Here is a 27,576-nt window from a genome sequence, read left to right on the forward strand (position 1 = left end):
GCCTCAGAAGCCTGCTTATTTTCATATTTATTATTTCCCTCCATAAAATCACAATTACTGTTAACAAGACTAAACATTTTCTATTGTTATAACACTAAAATGTTATGGTTCAGATACTGAAGAATTTACAAAGTAATATCTGAAAGACATCACCAAACATACCTCGTATACATTCTATCTCTGGATTTCCTTCATATCCTTCTCTGCAAGCACAGACAGGTTTATGGTCCTTGATCCTACAGTCTGCATTGGATCCACAGTTACATGGAGCTATGCACACACCTCGAACACAAGCTTTGTCTTCTGGGCAGTCAGCATCACTGACACATTCCCCTATTTTTGTAACTGGAGGTGTTGCCTTACACGTGCCACTACCACTGCTAACATAACCACTGGGGCACACACAAATCATGGTTCGAACTGGAACTGATCCCACAACCAAGCATTCTGATGGACGTCTACATGGTTCTAAAACACTACATGGATCCTGACATTTTTCATTAAGGCAAGCAAGTCTGGTAGGACAATCAGGATCTTCCTTGCATTCAGGCTGAGGTTCAGGTCGACATCCAGCATACGGATTACCAATGTATCCTGGTGGGCATCGACAGACAGCAAAATGATTCTGTACACGGCATTCTGCTCGAGGTGCACAAGGATTATCATAAACACACGAATTGATACACTGGGCACTGATGCAAGTACGATCATTTGGACAGTCATTGTTACTGCGACAACCAACAATATAACAGCGTACATAAGGGTTTCCTCGGTAACCACTCAGACAACGGCACTCAGCTCTGTTTCCATATGGATAACATTCAGCATTTGCACCACAAGGATTGTGGACCAGACAGGGGTTCACACAGTTATCATTCACACAAGCCTTTCCAGATTCACATTCGGAGTCACTTCGGCATCCAACTGAAATGAAAGGAATTTCAGAAATTAAATCAAACAGCTTCCAACATAAATATTATTACTCATATTTCATACCCTGAATATGGTTTTGAAAACATCATTTACCAGAAAATTTACTACAAATAATAAAGAAATAGAATCACAATTATTAAATTGTTTGCCACCCAATTTCTTTACATAAGGTATGTACAAACTATATTATGGCAGAATTTAGTTTCTCAGAAAAGTGTTATTTTTATCATTATCCAGGAACAGGAGATTTGAACCCCTGTAATATGTGGTTGTGAGCTGGAATTTAATTTCAGGGTCAATGGTTTGCTGGTGATAAATGGTCAGGTGGACAGCACATAAGCTGTGATGCACAGTCAGTAAAGATTAAAAAATATTCATTAGAAATGTTGTTGGCATAATCACGGGACACATACCTTAAGTGTCTGATTAAATTCTAAGACTGTGAGACTAAAATAATAACCATAATTTGAATTTTGCAAGCACATACATTTTTGCGCAAGTGATCTAGAAAATGTCTGTGGCTATTCAGATGAATATTTGACATGCAGGACAATTCTTCAAACTGATATATTTTTCATAACTAATGGAATAACAAAATTTCATTTACTTGTTTCGAAAGCAGTTCCAAATTATGTATTGTTTTATAATAATGTAAAAGTTTGATTAGGTCACAAAGTTTAAATAGAGGACTGGGCTACTGTTCAGATGTGTACATATTTTATTCTAAACTTTCATTATAAACATTATAGGCAGCAAATCCATTTACAATTGTTGCATTTGTCATGAAGTTGTATGGCAAAATAGATTTAAATCAATGCAGAAGTATTTTGATGTTTTTTGAAAAAATCAACTTCCATATTTAAATGATTGATAGACTTAAAAAGTGTCTCCCTTACTATCTTTAATGCAGCAAAATAACATATGTTTTCAGGCAATAAAATTTTATGTACAACTACAGACATTTTAAAATAACAATAATAATATATATTTTACCAACTCTGGATAACTTGCATATTTACATGAAGTCATGAAATAGATAATGACATCAACATTTTTTTAAAAATAAACCCTATACATTAAGTTAAAAGAATTCTCATATGTGGGTATCCAGTGGTATTAAAATTATCATTTTGGATGTAGATTAAAAGAATCTTAGAACAAGGACTAATTCATATGGTGTATTAATTAATAATGCTCTTTAATATATCTAGCTGTCTTACCGGCATGACATGCAATGTTGGGGTTGCCTTCAAAGCCGGCTTCACAGGAGCAGATGGGATGGTGGTTCTGAACAAGGCAGTTGGCATTTGAACCACAGTCACACGGATTACGACATACACGGTTAATACATGCCTCATTACTGGTACAGTCATTATCACGTGTACATCCTGGAGGCACTGGTACAATCACTGCAAATATAAGTCACATAAATAAAAAACCATATCCATTTATCAAGTTTAGTTTAAAGTGTTTCAGGCATAAAAGTCAATAAAGAAATCTTTCTGGTTGAGGTACATTTTATCACTTGTAAATTATAACATATGAAGAGTAATATGAATTAAGTATATATAGAAAAGTCTTCCTTATTCTAGTGTTAATATGGACATACTTTGCAGTATGTGGATCATACTGGGAAATTCAAATATATCCAAAGGCCAGAACCTGGGAAATATCTTACACTAATGCCTCTTGAATTCCAAATTTATTTGTAGAAGCTTTTGGTGTAGAATTTATTTACTGTCAATATTGGATTTGGAACTACACAATGCATTACGATGACTGATGACAAATAGAATAAAAAGCAGTTGGTTATTCATTTTGAAATATTTTGTTATGGTCTATATATGACATACCTGGTCTCTGCCTGGTTAAAACAGACATTTGCTTGTGAGGTGCAGAGACCCCTATCAGAATAATGATCATAATCATCATGGTTGGGGAGGGTCCTACAGCCTAGTAAGGAGCTCCAACCCATTGTATGATATTCCTTACATTTACAAAGATGTATGTTTGGAAGAGGTGAGTAAAAGTAAAGAGAGGCATGTGGATAAATCAGCACTTAATCTGGCTGGCCCCAAATCTGAAACCTGTCACAGACATTCAGTGTTTTATCCGTAGATACCGAAATACTCATATCCCCTGTTTATCACAGACAAAAATGTAACAGAAAGATAGATACATCACTATGGAGATTTATGTTACAGTACTCTCTCAGGTATCTGTGCTAACAGGGGTAGTGGAAGCATTAATTATCAGGCCAACATGTATAAACAAAATTATCTAATTGTAAATAATATGCTGCATCATGTAATATTTATGCTAATGTCACAGTCATAGCTCTAGTGGTTATAAGTGCAATATTGGTCTTTAACTCAGTTGTTAACTTTCACTTCCCCCAACAACAGACTGCAATGGTAAGGATGGAAGATGGAAACATGTTTCACAAGTATCTGTGTTTATGACAAAAACAGTTTTATAAACATTCATTAAATTAAAAAAGTCACAGATGATCAACGGAACAACTAATTCACACATGGATATACAGAAGTAATTTATGTTTGGTTAGGTGCTTACCAGGTCTACATTCCCCATCATTGTTGGGCACCCATCCTTCTGGACAAGTACATGTCATTGTACGAACAGGCACAGTGTCTAGTACTCGACACTGTGCTGTTGGAGAACATGGTAAAAGTTCTTTGCAGGGATCAACACATTCATTCTTAATGCAAGCCAAGCGGCTCGGGCAGTCCACATCAATTCGGCATTCTGGTTCTTCAGGAGGTGGAGGAGCACGTTCACAGTATGCCAGTGGGTTTCCAATAGGCAAATATTCAGGACATCTGCAGCCTGCTGCATGGTTTTGGGCATAGCAAATAGCATTGGATGCACATGGTGGATTTGCAATACTGGCACATGGATTTATACAACGACGCTCCAAACAGGCCCGATCCGCAGGGCAGTCCGTGTTCACTCGGCATTCAACCCTCTCGCAGCGATCGTATGGATTGCCAGCGTAGCCAGATGGACATCTACAAGCTGCACGATGGGTATCACCATAGCATTCTGCATTGGCAGCACAAGGCACTCCCAAGATGCATGGATTAAGGCACTCACCATTATAACACATTTTGTCACTGCTGCACTCATTGTCTGACTGACATCCAACTATGATGAAACAAAGTTATAATATTAGTTTGCAAATAAATGCAAATTTAAGTTAATCAAGAATCTCTGTATAATTAATATTACATAATTAACAAATATAAGATAATATTAAACAGGGCCCACTTGTCATGGCTGAATTAATGAAGACTTGTAGGCAGATATGTGGGGTATGGAAATAATCAATTTTGTTTTCTGAAAGAGAGGGTAAAAAACAAAAGTTTGGGAGAATATAAATTGAGAGGTAGAATTGAAAATATTGAGAATGATGAAGTTTTTCACTTTAGCAAGATGACGAGACTGTTTGTACATTATTCTTAGGCTGCTTGTGCTTAACTCTATCAGTCCCAGAAAACAATATTAATTTCTTGTCCAGTGGCAGTTATTTTGTATTAATGTATGGTTATGACACCACAACTAACATACAGAAAGTGCATGTCAACAATTAAAATACAGACAGTGTAAGCCAAATGAAATACAGATAGTACCTGCCATGAAAATTACTTTTACTCATATTAAAAAATAATCTAATAAAGTTTATCAGTTTTTTCTTCAATTTTTGAGGCAGTATTAACTTCTTTATTGTTGTCTGTTTTTCCAATGTATTACAATTTTGTTCAGGCTTTTCCCCATTTCTTTCCATAATTAATAATTTCTGGGATTTTTTCCCCATTTCTTTCCATAATTAATAATTTCTGGGATTTTTACATCTCTAGTTACAGGTATAAATTATCTATATAAAGCATATTGCAATATGTGATCATGTTTTCAGGGAGGAATTAGTTTTAAAATGTGATTCTACAATTATGTGTATTTTTATATTATTCATATGACCAGATCACTGTAATTTTGAAATCATCAGTAGAAATTTGAACATGTTACTTCAACTTATGTATTATACTTTAAAACAAGTACCTCTGAAGCATCCAGCCTGTGGGTTGCCAGAGTAACCTAGCTGACAGTAACAAACTGGATAATGGTTTGAAATCCTGCACTCAGCATTTGGTCCACAGTTGCAGGGGTTCAGACACAGTCCATTGACACAAGATTCTTGAAGAGAGCATTCAGAATTGGATGTGCAACCAACATTTGGTGCAGAAGCTGTTGAAAATAAGAACAAAACATTAACCTTTCGTGACTGACTATTACATGTTATGCATGGTCTAGCTGGCCATATGTCACACCAGCATACAGCTAAATCTGAAATTAAAGTTGGGTTGGCAGTCTCATAGTATGGGAGTTTAAATCTCCTACTCCCATACGATAAAGTCAAACACTATGATCAGTGAGAAATAAGTGTGTTACATTAATTCTAATGAATCTCATCAATATATGAAGCTGAAAGAATGGAAAATTCCAAATTCTATTCTCATGAAACACAGGAACTACTGAGTCTCAGAATTATAATTATATGTTCAGGTGTAGTTAGAAACATCCATGCTCAGGCAGGAGTGATGATATGGTGTCACAAATCAATACAAAATAAGATTCTCCATTATAAATTCTGGAATGAAGGAATATTACAAATCAGAATCAAAGTTAATAGAGGAAAATTAACACTAATCACCCTGTATGATCCAGGAGAAGACGAAAGTGAGAACTTTTATAAACAATTACAAGATATAATTAGTAAAGTAAACAAAAATGATTACATAATATTAGCATGCGACCTGAATGCCAGAATAGGAAACACCCCAATTGATAATGTAACTGGAGAATTTGGAGAGCAATTTCCAAATAAGAACAGTTAGAAGTTATTCTGCATGCAACAATATGAAAATCAAGAACTCTTTTCATAAACACAAAAAATTCATAAGTAACAATTATCACTCATAACGAATACACACAGAGCAATTGTAACTTACGTGGTCTGCATTCAAATCTGGGATTGCCTTCATAATCAACAGGACACCTGCATATTGGTGAATGATCCTGGACATGACAGAACGCTCCACTAGAACAAGGATTACCCACAAGACATGGGTTCACACAGATTTGATTTACACAGCTTCGGTCCTTTGTGCAGTCAGTGTCCATATAACATTCAGGTGGTGTGAAAGGAAGTAACGACACTGCAATGAAAAGCAACATGAATGTTATAAATTTCAATATATATACAATATATAGTGAAACAGATATACAGACAGACAAACAGATATAAAATAAATAGGTGAATAAATAAATACACTTTATTTATGGAACAGCTGAATCTCTCCATTTAAACAGGTAATTTTTGGATATATAAATACACACATATAATGTTTCTTTCTATAAAGAAATGAACTGCTACTCAAACATGAAAAACTAAACTTTTAAAATACCAAATGAGGAATTTAAGTTATAATAAGCTAATTTTTTAAACCTGTTATCCAGCTACCTTTTCTTGAAAACTGTTATTTATTTTATTTCTGTTCAAAAGAAAAGGGTGTCAAAACACTGTATTACTACATACTGTCACAAAATAAAGTCAATATGCAACTGACATTCTCATTACTGTAAGAACTTCAAATTTCACCTTTCATTTAATTCAACATACATTTAATCAGTTTCCTGCTGAGAGTGACTCATAAATTGATGATAAAGTATCAGTTTTTCCTGATTTAAAATTAGCAGCTACAGTTCATTTATATTTTCATGTTATATTACAACACAAATTTTCGATGGTGGCAATGGTGAAGAAATAACTTTGGAGTATAACTTTTCATCTAATGACTCACTTTATGTGGAAATAATATGAGGAGGAAGAGAAGACGAACTTAAATGCAAATAAATTCTATTAAAATCATCTCTCTTAAGACACATATTTTTCCAAATCACGTATATTTTCACTAATCATATTCCTAGCATAATTCTGAAAATCAGTTATATCATGGCTGGGGATGCAGATAATGTCATCTCTCCAAAATTAAACTTGAGAGAGACATAGAAAGGGTTAATAACATAATAATTATTATATTCAGAATGCAATTTTGTACCTTTAGTACATTCAATGTGTGGGTTGCCTTCATATCTTGGTGGGCATGAGCATATTGCACGATGACCATAAGAACTGCAGACAGCATTCACTCCACACACATCCACCTGACATGCTTCCACACAATGGCTTCGTATGCACTTATCAGAGTCATTGCAATCTGAGTCCAATGTGCATTGTGGCTGTCCTTGTACTGTTGATAGGAAGAGCAAAATAAAAAAGTTCAATAAATAATGATATATTTACTTATAACTATGATTGACGTACTTACTACCATTTAATAGCATACTATGGCCATAAACTGCTGTGGTACTGTCACACAATGTCCAGTGATTTTAGAAAGAAGCTCAATGTGAAATTGGGTGACAGAAAGACTAGGGTGAAGGGCACCATAGTACAGGAAGACAAACTAAATGCAAACATGCTGACTCACCAATTTGTTTGCAATGTCCATTACTATCAGCAATGGTATCTGGAGGGCACTGACAGATGACAGTACGAAGAGGGAGTGTGTCAAGGACACGGCACTGTTGATCAGGTGAGCATATATTAGCCACAGTGCACGGATTCTGGCAGTGTGAGCTGATACAAGCCAGCTGTGAAGGACATTCAGCATCCTGTCTGCATTCTGGCTGTGGTCCTGGAATTCTTGGTCCTGAAATGGACATGATCTTAATGATAATATTTCAAAATTTACGGTGAATTTGTATTTTGTAATTGAAGAAGGAGCACTTGCAGTACCTACATTTATGACTAACTAAGTTCATCTATGATAGACAACTGCACTGCAGATCATATATAATTTTATTAACTAGCAATAAATCCAGCCACATACCAGTGCATTCAATGTATGCATTTCCTGTTGTTCCGGGTGGACAGATGCACTTTGGTTGGTGGTCTCTGCCAATGCAAACAGCAGAATCAGCACATGTATCACTCTCGCAGACAAGTCGACACACTCTATTCAGCCGATCACAGGCTTTATCATCTGCACAGTCCTCATTGTACTGACACACCACAGCGATACATGACAACATAGGGTTTCCTTGTGTGCCAGCTGGACACACACATTGTGCTCGGTGAGCCTGAACATGACATTCTGCCCCTCTTCCACACTGACTTCCTGGTCCAAATGTACAAGGATTCAAGCAGTTACCATTGATGCAGGCCTTGTCAAAGACACAGTCTGCATCCACCTTACACTCCGCTGTATAGAACAGAGAAAAGGAAGAACAAGGCATGGTGAGTTTGTGTCATCATATAACAAATTAAATGTGGCAAGTTTATAGTATCATTTTACAAATACTTCTATCATAAAATTATACGAAGAAAAGGTAATATTTTCCCAATGTTCAAGCTCCATATTATGAAGAAGTATACTGGCATGGATGTAAAGCTAAATACATTTTTGATCAAGGCATGAAATGGAGATGAGTGATAAGTTTATACTTCAGCTACCTTTATTCTGGTGAATCATGAGAAAGTACCACAAATACAAAAATAAAAGAAAAAGAAAGAAAATAGGAAAAGTTATTTTCCATACTGTGAGAAGTTGTGCAACATAGGCTCCTTACCTGAACTTTATTAAAAGTGACAAAATGTTTCACATTTTTATGTTATATGTATATGCGTATTTTATGCTAATATGGAACAACATTTTAACAGGATTAAGTTTAAAAACTTCTCTTGTGTTTTGAACTCTAGCATACAATAACATTAGGAAGGCCATGCTATTATTGCAAGTAAACAACCATTGTCTTGTGTTGGGTATAGCCTAATCTGAATTAAATCTTACTGACAAAAATTTCAACAAAAGAATTCAAAAACAGCAGACAGGTTTGGAAAAATACAGGTTGGCAAATGTGGTTATTTAAATTTGAAATTAATTTATTTCACTTACGTTTGTAACACTGGACTTGTGGATTACCACCCCAGCCGTCTGGGCAGTTGCACACTGGTCGGTGCTGGATGGTGTGACATTCTGCTTCAGAACCACATGGGTTGGCTACCACACATGCGTCCTGGCAATGTTCACTGATGCATGACTTGTCTTTGGGACATTCAGGATCTGATGTGCACTCAGGCTGAGGTAACTCTGTTTCAGAATATTTAATTTATTAACATTCAACACTTGCTTTCAAATGATTCCTACATTATCAAAATAACAATGTTGTTTGGTCCCAGTATGGTAGAACTCTTTGATATAAAGCAATATCTCACCCTTTCATAACATGTATCATACACAGTTGGAATTTCTATGTTACAAAAAATCGTATCTCAAAAAGTTTTAGTGCAATTCACAACTAACAATTTCAAAAGCACATGTCTTAGTATAAATGTACATGCAAAGAGCAGAAAGAACATGAGAAACGCATATACAAATTTGTTTCTGAAGAGATCATTTTGAAGATCAGAAGACTCAGGCATAGATGTTTGGATAATATTAAAATGTATAAAGAGAAAATAGTGTAAGAAGGTGTGAACTGGATTCATTTGGTTCAAGATTGGGACTGGGGGTGAACTCTTCTGAACACAGCAATGGACTTTCGGATTCTGTAAAATATGAGGAATTTTTTCCTTAGTAAAATGACTTTAAGCTTCTGGATGGCAGTTCCATACTATGGTAGTTTAAATTCCTAATGATAAAGTTAAAAAAAAAAACAATGTGGATTAAGAAACCTAAGATGACCTTCAAAGAGACTTTTGGATGGCTTTGTCTAAAATGGTTCAACAAACTACCTAACTCCATGACTACTATATAATACTAAATACTAATGAGACTGTGTTGTGTAGAAAGGTGAAAAATATATTAGAGGATGCTGTGTACCTTGATAGCAGTTGATGAAAGGGTTTCCAATAAGACCACTTGGGCATTGACACACAGCTCGATGGTTCTTTGCCTGACACTCTGCATTAGGTGCACAGGGATTAGACGTGATGCAAGGATTGACGCATTCCCTGTTGAGGCAAGTGTCACTCTGAGGGCAATCATCACTGCTGCTGCAGCCTGGCTCCTCGGCTGCAATTTTTATAACACATGATAATATACAGATCTTAAAGACACAAATGCAATATGGTCCAGTACACAGCACCCCAGTACATATGGAATACAAAAATGATTGATGAAAGTTTAAAATACATACAACAACAAAAGTTCTCAATACAAAGGAACTATTCACAGTTTCTATTAGATCATGATTTGCAACTTGAAAATCCTCAAGAAAAATAACAAAAAAACCTTTACATTAGCATGGTCCTATCACTTATAAACTAAAACTTTCACAGTATATTAGAACAAATACAGAAAGCTACTGCATTGGAACATAAGGGGACAAAGTAATATCACATTTAATGTAGCTATTCTTAAGCCAGGACTAAACAAGAACAAGAACAATAATAAAAATAAAACTACTATCACACAAATTTGTATGATACATTTATTCTACTATTTCAGATTAAATAATTTCTTTCCAAAATAGTTAATACACACTTGATTACATCAGTTAACTGACAAATAGAATTAAAATTATACTTCAGAATCTGACTGGTGTGTTGCTGTTTTAATATGAAAAATGTGAACAATATGGAAAGTGCATAAGCTGGGAAGGAAAAAATTGGCAGTGACCTGGAAAATATCAAAGGTACATACGCAGTTTCATTAAAACCTGTCACTTAATGTGTGAATTCAACTGTTAGTAATGTTAAGGAATGCACATAACATGTTAGTGATGCTATCCATTTAAATCTTCTAACACCATTCTGAAGACCTGTAAAATACATAACAAATGTTAGTATAGTGAAATTAGTGAATCTGAATTATTAAAACAATTACAAAAAACCTGAGGTTTACCTGAAAGCAGGTTTTATTTAAAATAAATGTTAACACTATAAGCTAATTTAACTGTAATTTCTATTCATCTAGTAAATCAAAGTACATTTTATGGATTGTATACTTCTGAGAAAAGTAAATTGGGTGATTTAATTATGGAGGAGAAGGTGATCAGGGAATGTAACATGCACAAGAGAGAAGATAAATACAAAAAGAATTAGAGTACAAAAATCCGATTGGAATAACTAAAAACAGATATGAAGATAACATTTAAATGAATCTTAGAGAAGGAATATGATGTGACCTAAATTCATGTGGCTCAAAATAGGCTATTGTAAACATGTTAATTAATATTTGAGTTTTGTAGAAAGCTGAGAACTTCTTATTCTGCTAAGTGATTATTGGCTCCTCAAGAATGACAATACTCCATGATCTAATAAATTAGCTACAGATTATATAATTTAGTCTGCAATCCTCAATAAATCACATTTTATTTTCTTACTTCATTTGCAAAAAGTTCTTTTGTCTCTCAGAAGAACCATTTATGATAGGTAGTTAGTAGGCTTCTTTGTTATTATGTTGGTTTCTGATACATATGCATGATGTTGCACTTCATGAAAGATTGATCATGTTTGATGCTGATGTGGAGATGAAAGGGGGAAAGGAAGTATTTTGTGAGTCATGGGTCCTCCTTTTGATATTCTTGTATTTAGTAGGAAATATCACACAAGAACTTGAAGATAGCTGTCTTCTGGGGTGTTGTGCCATGTAGTCTGGTAAACTATGAGGTGCAACAACCAGAAGACAGCAATCTTGAGACTCACTGCTGTGAAAACCTCAAATCCTACAGAGAAAAGCTTCCAGTTAAGATAGCCAGAATCATTTAGAACTGAATAAGCCAACTTCCAAATACAAGGATAATTCTTATGGTAAATGACAAAGGACTACAACATTTTCAAATATAAATAAATTGAAAGTAGTGATTCTAAAATATTTTGAGTTTTAGTGACATGTTGTAAACTGTAACTTTAAATATATGGACTGAGAAATAGTATCTCTTAGGTTTTGCCACTAATATACTTTCAAGGTAATAAGACAAATCATTATACTTCTTGGCATAATGACATGGGACAGTACATCAGCTATTTATATACTTGAAGAAAACATATGCATAAGGCTTAAATATATTCATGAAACTAATTAGGTTTATTAAAATGTAAGTTGGGGTATTCATGGCAGTGAAGTTTTCCACTGTAGTCTCCTGGGTTATGAAACTTGAGTACAGTTCAATACTTTTATTTTCCGTCGTTTACACAAGCTTATTGTTAAAATCATATAAAATTTCACATAAAATTGTTACATTTTAAAATTGACGACATGTTTCGATATACAATCTTATCATCGTCAGGTCTATCAAAATTAAAATTAAAATCTGGTGTATCTGTTGCTCTGCTTATATTGCTTTTGTTTTTACTCGTTTTTATTACATCTCCAGGCTTCTTCGATTTTATTTTTGGAGACGCGCCTGGGTGCCTATATCGGGTTGTGTATGAGGTGCGTGTCCATTGTTATTGAATGGCAGACAGACTGTCTGCCATTCAATAACAACGGACACGCACCTCATACACAACCCGATATAGGCACCCAGGCGCGTCTCCAAAAATAAAATCGAAGAAGCCTGGAGATGTAATAAAAACGAGTAAAAACAAAAGCAATATAAGCAGAGCAACAGATACACCAGATTTTAATTTTAATTTTGATAGACCTGACGATGATAAGATTGTATATCGAAACATGTCGTCAATTTTAAAATGTAACAATTTTATGTGAAATTTTATATGATTTTAACAATAAGCTTGTGTAAACGACGGAAAATAAAAGTATTGTATTGAAACACAAGCATGATGCAATTAAGATATAAGTTGAGTACAGTTCTGTAGGTGAACCTCATACTGCCATAACCTGGAAGACCACAATCCACATAAGATGTGTTCAAATGAAGCCTGTAGTAAATGTTCATGTAAGCAAACATTTTCCTGATGAATTTCATGTTAACAATGATATGAAACAAGATATGATGTATCATTATTGCTTTTTACCTTGCCTTTGAATACACTATTATGAAGGTCCAAGAAAATTGGGAGGGATTAGAATGAAATTGGCCACTGCAGCTTCTGGTCTAGGCTGATGATGTTCATTTAAGACCACTGAGGAGATATGTATAGAAGTAAATGAAAAATAAGAGATGGAGGAAAACAGAGGGTGTGGCACGAGGGTGTAACACCCTCCATAGGCAGCATTGTGAAATATGTGACAGGCTTGCACCTCGCCTTATACTGAAATTGGGCATGAGGACATAGACTGGAATGAAGTGGCTCACGATAGGTTACAGTTGAAAGTGCTTTTCAACACAGTTATAAACTTTGATACCATAAAAGGTATATAATATATTGACCAATTGAGTGACTTATATGCTCCTCCAAAAGGGCTTTCTCTACAAAGTAAGCTGGCATAATGCCACTTACATATATTCTGCTAATATAGAGACACCACCAGTCTGTCACTTAAAATAGTAACCAAATTTACTACTAAGAGAACATACCTGGTTTGCATTCAACATCCGCATCTCCAACAAAGCCTGGCAAACAACTACACGCCATTGTTCTAAGTGGCAATGTATCAACCACAGTACATGCAGCATTTGCAGCACATGGTTTTGTCTCTGTGCATGGGTTGCGACATGTTCCACTGAAGCAAGCCAACTTACTGGCACAGTCAGCATCTACTGTACACTCAGGTTGTTCCACAGTAGGAGCTAAAAACAAGTATGTATAATTAATTTTGCTACATATATTTATTCTGCAGGTAAAATGGATTAGACCCTCTGGCCTGTTCTTAATCAAAATTAATTTTGAAACCATGAAATATTTAGACATATAACAGGACTAGATGAATGGGGATTGGCCCATCACAGGCTTCTATGTGCACAGGACAAGACAACACAGAAAAATATGGACATACTTCAATGCTATAACCACAATTTGAACTTGCAGTCTTAATATTCCAGTGTTACTTGTATGTGGTCAGTAGGATAAATGTTAGCTCTATCTCTTGAGAACTGGTAAAAGTGTACTTTATCACACAATTCAAATAACATTTTGTGACACAAATGATGGTTTCTTGATCTATGCAAGGATTTATTAAAACAGTTGATCATGGAAAAGTACATTCAAGTCTCAGCACTTCTCCATCATTAACATAATTTGGGTTGAAAAACTTTTGTAATTCAATAAAGCAGAATTGCAAACATTTTCAACTCCTGTACACTATCCAAACAAAACAACACACAATGAAACAAGCAAATGTTTCCAAATATCTTTGCTGCAATATACATTGAAATGCAGAGCCTCAGCCAGCAACTTTTGCCAGTATCTGATCTTCTGTGACCCTAGCAGATCATTTAAACATGTACATTACTGGATGTTATGTTTCTTTCTTCTGTGACAGACAACACCTTAATCTGCTAAAACTCCATCTGCCATCCTATCATCACTGTGATGGCAGCAGAAGACATAGAAATATTGCTAAAATTACAGTGTTTGCAGTAATATTTGCATCATGTCAGAGTGGTGTAACAAAATGGCAACATTTAAACTTTCTGAGAGAATCAGTGTAGCTATGTGGGAGAAAATAACTTGTTTCTATATCACAGGAGTAAACACACAGTGATTGGCATTTCTTACTGTCTAAAACAGAGAATGGCTTAATGGTACTTTTATGGACTGATAGCCACAAATACCTTGGATGGAAAACTGCAGGTATAGGCAGTAAAACATTTTATAAAAAAAGCTGCAGATAGCTAGAAATTGCTCATCATGATAAAAGTGATAAAGTAGCCCTAATTTTATGAAAGCTTTTGTAATAGGTCATACTCATTCTATGAGAATTTATTTTCTCTTATTTCACTATAAAAATGTGACAAAATATGGTACTTATGAAATATAGACATAAACAAAGATTTCCCAAATAATATCTTAGAGTCCCACATGTTTTGCAGTAATAAAAATTCAGTGTTACTCAAGAATGGCATGAAGCTTTGCTTAAGTACTTGACAGGATTATCTCACCTATTGTGCAGGTAACATGAGGATTGCCAACGTAACCAGGTGGACACTGACATGCTGGGTGGTGGTTGGTCACAGTGCATAATGCTCCTGGTCCACAGTTGCATGGATTCTCACAGAGCTCACTCTGACATGCTAGGTTATATGGGCATTCTTCATCATGGGTACATTCAGGTCTACTGCAATGTACAAGAGGATCTCCACGATAATTATCTGGACAATAGCAGCGAGCATGATGATTACTGTCAGATCTACATACTGCATTCACTCCACACTGTGTGTAAGAGCATGGATCTTCACATTGGCGATTCACACAGGCCTGAGTTGGTGGGCAATCCGAGTCAGATCGACATCCAACTGTAAAACAGAGTATGGAATATTATTAGTTCACTGACACAGGCCATAGCTATTCTACCTCCAAAATACTAATACAGTGATTTTTTTAACTTAATTGATTAAAGAACATTAATGTATTGTCATATTATGTGGAAACTAAACTCTCGCCCTACCTGAAGCTTTCTGTTCTGTGTGGATAAACATTACAGAAATGCCGATTTAAAACAGACCGAGTTTCAAAATATGGATAACTGAAACTATGTACTGTTCCTTTTAAATTCTAACATTTGGGTAATATGATTATTACTAACATGATTCTGCAATAGCAAGAATAGATATATGCTTGTGTGTGACAATATAATTTTCAAGACTTGTTTGTTAAATATTTACAATGATATGCAGTGTAACAAAATGTTACTTAAGGATTCAACTTAGAAATACCATTCAGAGTTCACTGTAATAAGACTATTAAAAATTAAGTGAAAGGGACAATTTGTTACTGTACTTACTCTCATAGCACTGGCCTTGGGCACTGCCTGTGAAGCCATCTCTACAAATACACAGAGGACGATGAAGTTGTACATGGCACAAGGCATTTATGCCACAAGTGTTGGGAATCTCAGCGCATGGATCTCGACATACCTCATTAATGCATGCCTTGTCATTTGTACATTCTGAGTTGTCTGTGCATTCAGGCTTTGGAGCTGAAAAAGCATTTGTAAGTTGTTATTTTGCTACTGTACTGATGAGGTTAATAATATCACATAACATCATAACCATTAGATTTAGCTAACATTTTGGACATTAGCCATCATCTGTTGTTTTTCATAACATGACATTTCGGGAACCAGATCTGTCTTTGTCATCAGGTAAAGTAAAGGGACAAGGGGTTCCAACTCTGTGGGGTCCCTTAGAAGTAGCTAGCCTCCATCACTGGACACATACAGAAGTCTGAGCCAGGTATATACACTCCTCAGGTTGCATTTTATCTGCGTGAAATGTCAAAATATAAAACCTGAATAAAAATTACAAAAGATATGTAGGAGCATAAAACAAAGATGCCCTGTTAGTCTAATTAAAATCCACCATACCAAACCACAAAAACCCCTAAGCTGCCAAAATTCCAGATGCAATTACGGCTGAATATCCAAGCTGCCCTTAATGTGATGTCATCCCTTGGTAAAATGTGTAATGATTACTGGTGACAGAATATTCTGAAATCACCCTAAAACTGGGGCACCAAGTTTGGCCTCATTTCCCCGTGACTTGTTGATCTCCTTATTGATGAGGGGGATTCATTTCCAGGCTCGGTTGACTTATTGGTTCAGCTTCACATGTCATATGGACCAACACTTTGTATTTTCTCTAATTGTAACTGGACTCAATTTTTAGAATCCTGCCTTCTTTCAGATTAATCCAGTGTGCTCCTTCATAGGCATGTTGTGCTAGCTTGGATTTTTCTACTAAACCCTGCTTGAGATTATGTTGGTGTTCTGTAATGCATACTCTCAGTGGTCTGCCAGTTTCTTCAAAGTAATGTCTGGTGCATGGTAACTATAACCACAGCATCTGGTATTTAGAAGTTCTCTTTCAGGTCTGGTTTCCACAACAGTGTGTCTCAGAGTGTAGCTGTCCTAATTTTATATTTATTCCCAATATGTCTCAACTTTTTGGACACTCCCTTTACATATGGAATGACCACTTTGCCCAGTGGAGTTGTATCTGTATCTGGCTGACTTTTTGCCAGAGGTCTGTTAATGATGGAATCAATGAAGGATGAAGGATACCCATTGAATGCCAATTGATGTCTAGTGTTGTCAGCCGTATGTGCTGCTAATAATAATCCACTTGTATTACTAGGTAAACGAAGAGATAATTTGAAAAGATAATACTACATCTCATGGGAAAGTCTTTATTTGACTATCTGAAGTAAAGTTTTCTCCTGACTGTAGCATTTTAAGCTATGAAGGGAGCAGCAGCAGTAGTAGTAGTAGGGTACAGGCTCATCAGCTCCTGTGGCTATTCACACCTAAGAAAATGGCTTGTATAAAAGAGTTACACACTTTTTAAGATGTCAATGGTTCATATATAGGCTAAAATTTGGATTAAAATATCAGGGTCCTCACCTAATATATCACAGATTGTGTATGTTAGGCAAAACCTCTTACAGCTGACAGTTAACCCTGGGCAGCAATTATGATATATTGAACAACAAGCTGCACATTAGAGGGAGCACACACTGTGGGTGGGTTCATAAAAGAAGCTGGCTGCATTTGACATGGATATGGCCAACAAACAAGTAAGTACCCATAACCTCACCATGGCAAGAAGACCTCCATGTGAGTGTCACTGGTTTCATGTCTTGCAACTTCTTGCCCTGGGTTGGTCCCAGTCTCTTTGCCATTCAGCCAAAATAGACTGATGGAGGGAGGTCTTAAAATCCAGACTGAGAACACCATGTAGCAGGGTATTTTGAGTTTTGGTGTCCCTGGCTGTGGTATCTGCTTTCTTGTCACCAATACCTACGTGGCCCAATATCCAAGCTAGGATTTTACTAAAACCCCATTTACAGAGTGTATGATAGGTCATGCACAGCTGTAAGATGATTGAGTTAATGAGATCAGAGGACTGTAATTGCACTTAGGTAGCCTGTGCAGAAAAGAACCCACTCTGGCAGGAGTTTACAAACAGCCTCAAGTGTCTTACCAAGTGCAAACAGCTTTGTAGTAATATAAAAACTGAGCTAAAAAAGAGTCAAGTCAAAATTTAAAAACCCACACATTTAATAAAATAAACACATATCCTACTCAACTGTTCATAAGACCCATTTCTGAAAAACCGTGTGTTCTGGATAATGCGTGAATGTCTCTTTCTGCTTTATGCATACAGCCAGCAGAATGACCTGAAGGTATAAAATAAATAATAATAATCCGAGGCACAACAGCCCTCTGAGAGCCTAAGCTGACTAGCTGACTGCTGGCCTCATGTTCACATGCCTAAGCAGAGGTGAACGATCATCCAACCAGATATAGGGTGACGTATGGTCAGCATGATGAACCCCCAGCCATTGCTAGTTTTCATGACTGGATTACACTACTCATTGTAGCTCCCCAATTTCCTCATGATGCTGGGTTGGCACCGGTCCCATACACCGGTCGAAAATCTCATGAGAAATTTCTGTCCCCGAGACTCGAACCAGAGCGCATTCTGTATCACCTTTTCGCAGCATTATGTCTCAGACTGCACGGCTATGGCATGGGACGAAGGTATAAAATGCCTATGAATTATGTTTAGACCATCAGACAGTTCTGTGTTCAAGGCAAGGAGACATTTAAAGGCGTAGAGTTGGTGGCTTTCAAACAACTATTGGAGTGTAGGGAGTACATTTTATTAATCTTATTGGTCTCTCTCACTTCACAAAATATTCATAATATACACAGGTTACAAAATATTAGTAGTGTCTACTGCAAAATTTAGTAATACAGGTATGCGATTTTTAAATTAAGTCAGCATTGTTTAATTTAGTATTTCTATTCATTTTCATTCATATGCCATTGACTATGAATAACAGCATGTAAGGTGCAGGCATGAAAAGTACGTTATCCTTGCTGGTTACTGTTACCAGTAGACTGATTAAGGTTTTTCTCATGTAGCATCAAGAATATGCAAGACTAACAAAGGCCACACAAACATTTTTCAAACTTAATTCATTCATGCCACTACATGTGGCAGGATTATTCATGAACCATGCTCATTTATATCATATTAATGGCTAATGCATTAGTCTGTCAAAATACATAAATATTTATGTATATTTGAGGGGACTGGTTATAATCCAAAACTTGAGTGAATAATATATATAAAGACACTTACGTTTCTGTGCAGGTTGGAGCTGGCATGAAATACGAGGTGATCCTGCATATGCCTCTGGACATGAACATACTGGGTTATGATTCACAACTTGACATACAGCATTAATACCACAGGCATCCACACAAGGATCACCACACTTTTGGGCAAAGCAAGCCTTATCTCGAGGACAATCTTGGTTGATGATACACTCAGGATATATGCAGGCAGCAGCTCCACTGACAACACGACACTGACCATTCACATTGCATGGTGATGGGTTGCATGGATCTGCAGGAGGTGCTGGATAAGAAAATTCATATTCCATTATCAGTCAAAATTGGGCCAAGGTGTGTAAGGCACTTGTCCAGGCCACAACACACAAGTGGGCATGAGAGTTCAATGGCCTCTTCATTTAAATTACAAGCAACTGTCCTTTATGGGAGCTCAATGTTAGAAGTTTGCCTTTAACAGTAACCATTAAACTGTCTGAAAGTGAAGCTTTTGCGGTGAATGAAGTTGATGAAAGACTCTCGGGTTACAAACCACATGACGTGGCTCATAACCTGAGAATCTTTCATCATCATTAAAATGTTTAATTGCTAAGAGGAAGTATGATTGCAGATTACAGTCTGTCACAAAGCCAGAACACAGCACATTAGTATAATACAATAAAACACCAGTGTAGATCTGTGACTGACAAATGTTGAATTTTAACCAAATGGTATAACATTCAGTTGCCTCAAATGAAAAGGATGTATTAAAGTATTCAGTGTTCTATCTTATAATTTATAATATTCACATCTATGAAGATAATCTTATATGACACACTAGCTCCCCCTACTCTTTTATATGGTAGTGAAAATTGGACAATGAGAGCAGCAGATGCATCAAGAATAAGAGCAGCAAAAATGAAATACACGAGGTAGACAGCAGGTTACAATTGGATGGATTACAAAACTAATACAGAAATTGTAGACTAGTTTAAAATAGTTCCAGTATTAGAAAAAATAGAAAATAATAAAACAAAATGGTTTGAACATGTAGACAGAATGGCAAGAAGCAGGCTACCCAAAATTTGAAGAAATTATGTACCAAAAGGAAGAAGAAGTAGGGAAAGACCTCTGAAGAGGCTTTTGGAAAAGTGAAGCAGGAACAGGCCAACAAATGGTCCAACTCCATGAAAGTTACATGATGACATGATGAAGATAATCACTACACAAAGAAAACTTTAATTTATTTATTTAATTTAGAAATAGAATAAGACACTTATGTGAGAAAACAAAGAAAACTAATTACATTATAATTAAATGAATTTACTTTATTCTAATATTAAGGAACTATCCAGAATGAAGAGGGTGAGTGCTTAGTCACAATTAAAGATTTCTAGAAAAAAACCCTTTAATGAATAAAACTAATTAAACCCTGCCATTTGCACATGGCCTTCCATGCAGAGGAAATCACTTTCACTCACACATCTTGATAAATATAATATCAACAGTAAACACTGGTTTCATAACTTTGCTAATCTCAAAGTCTGTGCAACATAGTGAATGCATGATTCAGCTAGTTGTATGTCACACTAGCATATTGATGAATGGTTAACATTGGAGTTTTTAGTCCAGCTGGCAGCCACATACAATAAAGGTTAAAGAATTTGGAAGAATTATGAGCAGTCAGTAATATAAACTTTTTATGTACTGTTATACAATCTCACATTTCAAAGAACCATGACATATTTTAGATAAGAAATATGGAAACAGACTTATAAATAAATATAATTAGATAGGTCATAGAGATAATTCATAGAGATAATTCATAGATGTAAACTTCTGCATACCATTGGGAATAACTGCATGCTCCTTATTTTATTTAATTATATATAAAAATGTGTTGTGTAAACAATGTGAACTTACGTGGTTGTTCTTTGCATTCCACAAATGGATCTCCCATTGTAGGTGTTGGACAACTACAAATGGGGCTGTGGTTAATGACCTGACACCGAGCACCGTAGCCACACACTCCTGGACATGGGTCAATGCACCTGGTTCTCACACAAGCCTTGTCATGGGGGCATTCTGAACTGATCACACACTCTGGGCGACAACCACTGCCATTAGGATTCCCGTTGAATCCAGGTAAGCATTCACAGAATGCATTGCCACCAGAAGCTCGACAATGTGTGTTGGCTCCACAAGGTGAAGGATTGCATGGGTTTACTTCAGGTTGTTCTAGAATTACATAATACATTTCTGCAATAATTACCATTAAATTTTGTCATAGAAGTGATAATTTACTTAAAAGGAGATAAAAACTGAGACCAAGATGATAAGGTTCTTTATGAATAAGAAAACATTCAAGCAAGGAGAATGTATATTAGATTGATTTATAGCAGCATTCATCCTGCTTTGAATTTAGTAACATTAAATGTAATGTAGACGCATTCATACATATTTTCAGTATCTATAAAAATTCATGCACAAATCAATAATTTATGTAAATTATTACAAGATTTCTACTTATATGAAAAATTGGTTTAAGTAAACATTATTATTCAACATAGTGACATCTGAATTACAAATGTTAGAACTTCAGTCAATCTCTGTTTGATTAAAACAAACCAAAAACATTTAAAATTATTAATACTATTTTTGTTTCATCATGAATGACTAGTGTCTTATCACTTGGTGTCATGAACTGCAACTCCTCAGTATATATTAAAAATACATATTTTGAAATGAGTAAATCTTTTTAGATTGAATGAAAATAATTTTGCATGGCATACCAATTTACAGGAATACCATTATGTATATTTGAATAGTCTGTCACACAGCCAGAGAAAAATAGGTGGTGGACAGAAAGAACAACTAAAACTGAAACTACTAATAACATGTAATTTGCAGATGATGGTATATTAATTTCTGTAATGTACTGATTAGCACAAATGATTTGTATCTGGAAAATCCTGATTTGAATCTTGGCTCAAAGGTCAAATATTCTGCCTGAAGCCTTTCATGGTTTTCATGTGTGTCACCTAAGTAATGGAAAAGGATGGCTTTTTTCCGCATTATTTATAATTCTTCATTTGCATTAATATTATTCCTCAATAATAAGAGTTCAGACAAAAAAAGGGTAAGTACTTTGAAACCAAATTTACAGCTAAACACAAAGAAAAATTATAATATAAATTTCTATATGAAGTAACCACAATGGCTATCTTCCTTATTTATGTCACCTTACATTAAGCACTGGGATGAAAGATATTTTGCATAAAAATGACAATACTTGCAAGAATACAGACCTCAGTGACACACTGTCCAGTAAGTACAAAACCTTGGAAGAATAATCAATGATTCCAACAACAGGTGAAAGAAAATAACTTGAGATGTGATTACAGATTGACCTTGAAGAATTATGTGTGTGTGTCTTTTAAAACATATTTTGCATCTGTTCTCGATCTAAACATCTCAATAATTATGTTTTCATTTCAGTTTTGGGCTTATTTTCTTTTAATTTTATGTTCAAACTTTAATTTTCACTTTTGCCTGCAGTGTACTTTTGTGTTGGTCTTGTAGTAGCTAGTAAAATTAAATGTTATACTGCAAAATCATATTTATGCAATGGAAATACATATTAAACCTATCCAGCCTGTCAATCTGTTCTAAATATAGAAATTGTGTATCAATTTGGCACAGCATTTAATGCTAACATTTTATCTATAAAAGCCCTTGCTTATAAATACCCTTCAATTTCAGTATGAAGTAAAACAAACATTTTGTGAAGAAAGAAACTGGTATTACCTACATCATCAAAAATTAAATTTAACAACACATTCTGTTATAGGTTAAAATCGTATAACACAGCATAACAGAAAGTTTCTGAAGAAAAATTGTACTCACGAGGAAAGTAAATAAAGAACAGTTGAAGGATTATTGGTCTACAGTGTCAGTTGTTGGTGCATAAAGGTACTAAATGCCTTTATAAAAATTCCCTGCACATTTCATATAAATTAGTCAAAGGTGAGTGCAATGATTATCTGTTTTTTGGAGATACATGCAAAATACTGTTATAGTCTAATAAAATGCACATAATCTGAACATAACAAGGGTATTTATATCCAATATGCAATGTCCTAGTATTAGTATAACCAGGGCTCCAGAAATAGAATCATCCACTTGCCACAAACAAGGTAATTGGTGGCCAGTATTTGTAAACGCTATTGTTTCACATGCAGTTGAGACATAGACGTTTACTCTAAGGGAAGATGAAGGACTGATGGTGTTTGAATCAAAGAGATAGAAGTGACAACATAAAGGAAATTACATAATGAAACATTATTATGCATACTATTCATAGGATATTAATAGGGTAATTAAATCAAGGATAAGGGGATGGATGGGTCATGTAGAATCACACTACATGGTCAGCTCTCAGAACCACTTCTCACACAAGAGGGGATTATGACAATGGGAAGCATTGGCATGTCTCCTGTTTAACATTGCATAGGAGAAGGTGATCAGAGATTCAGGTATAGAAAAATGAGGTATAATATACTATAAATCAGTGCAGGTCTTGGCTTATGCTGATGATTTAGATATTATAGGAAGATCAGAAAGAGATGTCAAAGAGGGATTTAATAAGTTAGACCAGTGGTCTCCAACGCGGTGCCTGTGGGTGCCATGGCTTGTTTTGGGTGCCCACGTTGATATGGAAAGAGATTATACTGAATAATGAAGGCCCTTCAACTATGAACATTATAAAATCAAAGCACAGATCTCGACTTACTAATGCCCATCTTGACGATTGTTTGCGAGCAGCAATATCATCCTACACTCCCAAATTTGAAAAAAAATGTCTGATGAAATGCAATGCCAAACATCACACTAACTTCCCACTTGAGTAATAATATTTGTACTTAAAAAAGTACATATTTTTGATTGCATGGTTTCTTGTATCATTAAACGTCGTGTTGTTTTGTGTATTATTTGGTGTCCATATCTTATATGTCCAGAGAAAAGAAAATTTGGCTTTGTTAATTGGTTGGTGCCCGCCACGATCTCATAAACTCTCAAATGTGCCCGTAGGCACAAAAAGGTTGATATACAAAACATAATTTCGAAATTTCAGCGGCACGGGTATCACGTAATCTAACCTAATCCAACACATACTGATCTGACCTGCCCTAAAATAACCTAACCTAAACTAACCTTACTTAACCCAAAGCACCATAACCTAGCTTGACTCAACCTAAAATAACCTAACCTAGACCAACCTAACATACCCAAACCGAACCTAACCCAGCCTAACATAACCTAACCTAACCTAAACTAACTTAACCCAACCTAACCTAACCTAATCCAACCTTACCTAACTTAAACCAACCTAACCTAAGCCAACCTAAACTAACCCAAAGTAACTTAATCTATCCCAACACAAATTAGGCACTGAGTATATAATATGACCGTCAAATGACCTTGACATATCTATGACCTCTAAATGGTGTGTGCAATGTCACTCAGATTCCTACAGTTCTCTTTGTATATGCGTGACAAAATTTTATTTCGAATGACCTTGAAAAAAGTTTGAGGTCAATGCTTCTCAAACAGTTTGCTTGATCTTGTTGTGGTCTTCACATGACTTTGGCCTATCCGTGACCTCATTTTAACATGGATATGGTCAACCAGGTATTTACGGTTTGGCGGAAATAAACATTAAAAGATATGACCTTGGGAATTTTAAAGACACGTATCTAGGAAACTAGTGGGTCGATTTTGTGGTGCCTTCCATATGACCATGACCTATACGTGACCTCATTTCGACATGAGTATGGTCAACCAGATATTTAAGATTTGGCAGAAATAAGCGTGAGAAGATATGACCCTGAGAATTTTAAATACATCTATCTGGGAAACTAGTGGACCGATTTTGTCGTGACTTCCATAAGACGTTGACCTATTCGTGACCTCATTTTGATACGAGTATGGTCAACCTGGTATTTACGGTATGGCGGAAATAAGCGTGAGAATGTATGACCTTGAGAGTTTTAAAGACCTCTATATGGGAAACTAGTTGACCGATTTTGTCGAGCCTTCCATATGACCTTGACCTGTACGTGACCTCATTTTAACATGAGTATGGCCAACCACTTATTCACGGTTTGGCAGAAATAAGCGTTAGAAGCTATGACCTCGAGAAATTTAAAGACCCATATCTAGGAAACTAGTGGTCCCATTTTCTCGTGGCTTCCATATGACCTTGACCTTTACCTGACCTCATTATGACATGAGTATGGTCGACCAGGTATTTAAGGTTTGGCAGAAATAATCGTGAGAAGATATGACCTAGAGAATTTTTTAAGACCCATATCTAGGAAACTATTTAATCGATTTTGTCGTGGATTCCATATGACCTTGACCTATACGTGACCTCATTTTGGCATGAGTATGGTCAATCAGTTATAAAAGCCAGAAGAGTAAGATGGCTGGAACACCTCTTCAGGACTAACAAAAAACCATTCCTGTAGAATTTTAACTTTTAATACATTGAATGGCACTAGAAGAGTAGAATGACCTCCAAGAAGATGGCTAGAGAGTGTGGAAGATGATCTTAGAAGAAGTGGAGTAGGCATATGGAAAGGAACGGCCAGGGATAGGGAGAAATGGAGGAGCATCATTGGGACGATCAAGGCTGGAACCTGGCTGTAGTACCAAAAGAAGAAGAAGTGCCTAATAGATTTTAGTTGTATTTCTGGAGCCAAATAATTTTTTCTCTTACTTGGTTCAAATCTAAACTGAAGTACCAAAGAACCCAGACATTCTTGTTTATTAATCAAAATCTGCAATATCTGCAACTGTGGGAACATGTTTCTGGTACATCAACAAAAACTGAAGTAGAACTGAACTAAAAAGCTGAATGCTACTTACCTGTTACTGGTGTGCAGATTCGGAAGGCATCACCAATGGTCCCCTCAGGGCAAGTGCAGATAGGTATGTGGTTAGAGGCTGTGCAGATTGCAGACACACCGCATGTACCAGGACATGGATCTTGGCACTTGTTACGAATACAGGCTTGATTCATTGGACAGTCTGAACTTACAAGACATTCTGGCCGACAACCTTCATATGGGTTTCCGTGATATTCTGGTATGCACTCACAGACAGCAAATGAGTTCTCTACACGACAACGAGCATTAGATCCACATGGTGATGGGTAGCACAGATCAGCTGTCGGTGGTGGTGGTGAAGGTGGAGCTGAAAATATGATAACATTCATTACATGTTTGACCATGGATTTTGATATCAGAGGTCAATCAGAATAGGCATTTTAAGCATATATAGTTAGTTGACAGATTCCTTTGAGACTTATGTCTGGCATAGGAAATATTAATTCACGTTCCAATTCTGCTATGGTACAATTTAAAATACATTGTGAAGCAACTTCTAAAATGCCTCTCTGATACTAGACCTCCAATATGCAATTGTAAAATCATACAGAGAATTAACAAAATATCATGCGACTATATATATATATGTTTTAGGAATGAAACTGAATCTGCATATTTAAATTGCTCTGCATGCATTCAAAACATTAATTATTAATTTATAATAATAATTTGAAATTCTATGAAATATGAACTGAAAATTTTGCAATTTCTTTATATCTTACAGAACTGATGAAGAATTAAAAAGTTTTTTGGAAATCAATAATGCAAAATGCTTTAATAATAAAAAATAATGAAACCTTTTTAAAAATCATACTAAAACAAATTTGGTAATTGAATTATAAGAGTGACTAAAAAATAAATTTTTATACAATATAATTCAGCATGATATTTTAACATCCTCAAATAATCTGACTAAATAAGTAACATATTAACTCCATCACATGCTGTTAAGACATGCTAATAATTAAAATCACAAACTGTTCCCAATATCACAACAATACATTAAACAAACCATTTATCACCACCAGCACCATCACCATCACATCACCATTATAATTAAAAACATACCATCAATTTTACCATCACCATAAATTCTGATAAAAACCACCACCAATAAAAATGTGGATGCACAAAGTTACAAAGTAAAAACATAAATAAAATTCTAAATAGCATGCATATGTATAACCTGTGAAAGGAAACAGGATACAGATCACAATACTACTACTGAACTACGCTGCAGGAGAGTAAATGTTTATCAACAGAGTTGCTACAATGTTGATCCTCTAAGGCAAATCTTAAGATTACTGGTACTGCTATAAGCTATTTGCTGTTCTCATCCCAAGCGCAAATACCTTCCCTGATGTCAGACTTGTAAACAATTTAAGCTGTTTCCAGAAACTACTTTATCTTCCATCAAGCCACTCTGA

The 27,576-nt window shown here is 35.6% G+C and overlaps 1 protein-coding gene across 5 annotated transcripts in view; it reads right to left on the bottom strand.

Annotated features, from left to right (window-relative positions):
- dpy (fibrillin-like protein dumpy) overlaps positions 1–27,576 on the bottom strand; it is a 385,379-nt gene that overhangs the window by 15,303 nt on the left and 342,500 nt on the right. For all 5 annotated transcript variants that reach the window (XM_087351382.1, XM_087351381.1, XM_087351380.1 and 2 more), the window contains 16 exons: positions 26,130–26,456; positions 21,123–21,437; positions 19,231–19,509; positions 15,867–16,061; positions 15,025–15,378; positions 13,501–13,713; positions 9,897–10,088; positions 8,970–9,164; positions 7,905–8,276; positions 7,503–7,724; positions 7,071–7,262; positions 5,961–6,167; positions 5,011–5,196; positions 3,508–4,098; positions 2,154–2,342; positions 163–924 (listed from right to left, as the gene is read on the bottom strand). In XM_087351382.1, coding sequence (XP_087207508.1) covers positions 163–924; positions 2,154–2,342; positions 3,508–4,098; positions 5,011–5,196; positions 5,961–6,167; positions 7,071–7,262; positions 7,503–7,724; positions 7,905–8,276; positions 8,970–9,164; positions 9,897–10,088; positions 13,501–13,713; positions 15,025–15,378; positions 15,867–16,061; positions 19,231–19,509; positions 21,123–21,437; positions 26,130–26,456 — 4,791 coding nt within the window. The remainder of the gene's footprint in view (positions 1–162; positions 925–2,153; positions 2,343–3,507; positions 4,099–5,010; positions 5,197–5,960; positions 6,168–7,070; positions 7,263–7,502; positions 7,725–7,904; positions 8,277–8,969; positions 9,165–9,896; positions 10,089–13,500; positions 13,714–15,024; positions 15,379–15,866; positions 16,062–19,230; positions 19,510–21,122; positions 21,438–26,129; positions 26,457–27,576) is intronic.

The sequence above is a fragment of the Zootermopsis nevadensis genome, unplaced genomic scaffold (assembly GCF_977971745.1).
Source record: "Zootermopsis nevadensis isolate Lab colony 2312 unplaced genomic scaffold, Znev_1.0 Znev_ptg000019l, whole genome shotgun sequence".
Taxonomy (NCBI): Eukaryota; Metazoa; Arthropoda; class Insecta; order Blattodea; family Termopsidae; genus Zootermopsis; species Zootermopsis nevadensis.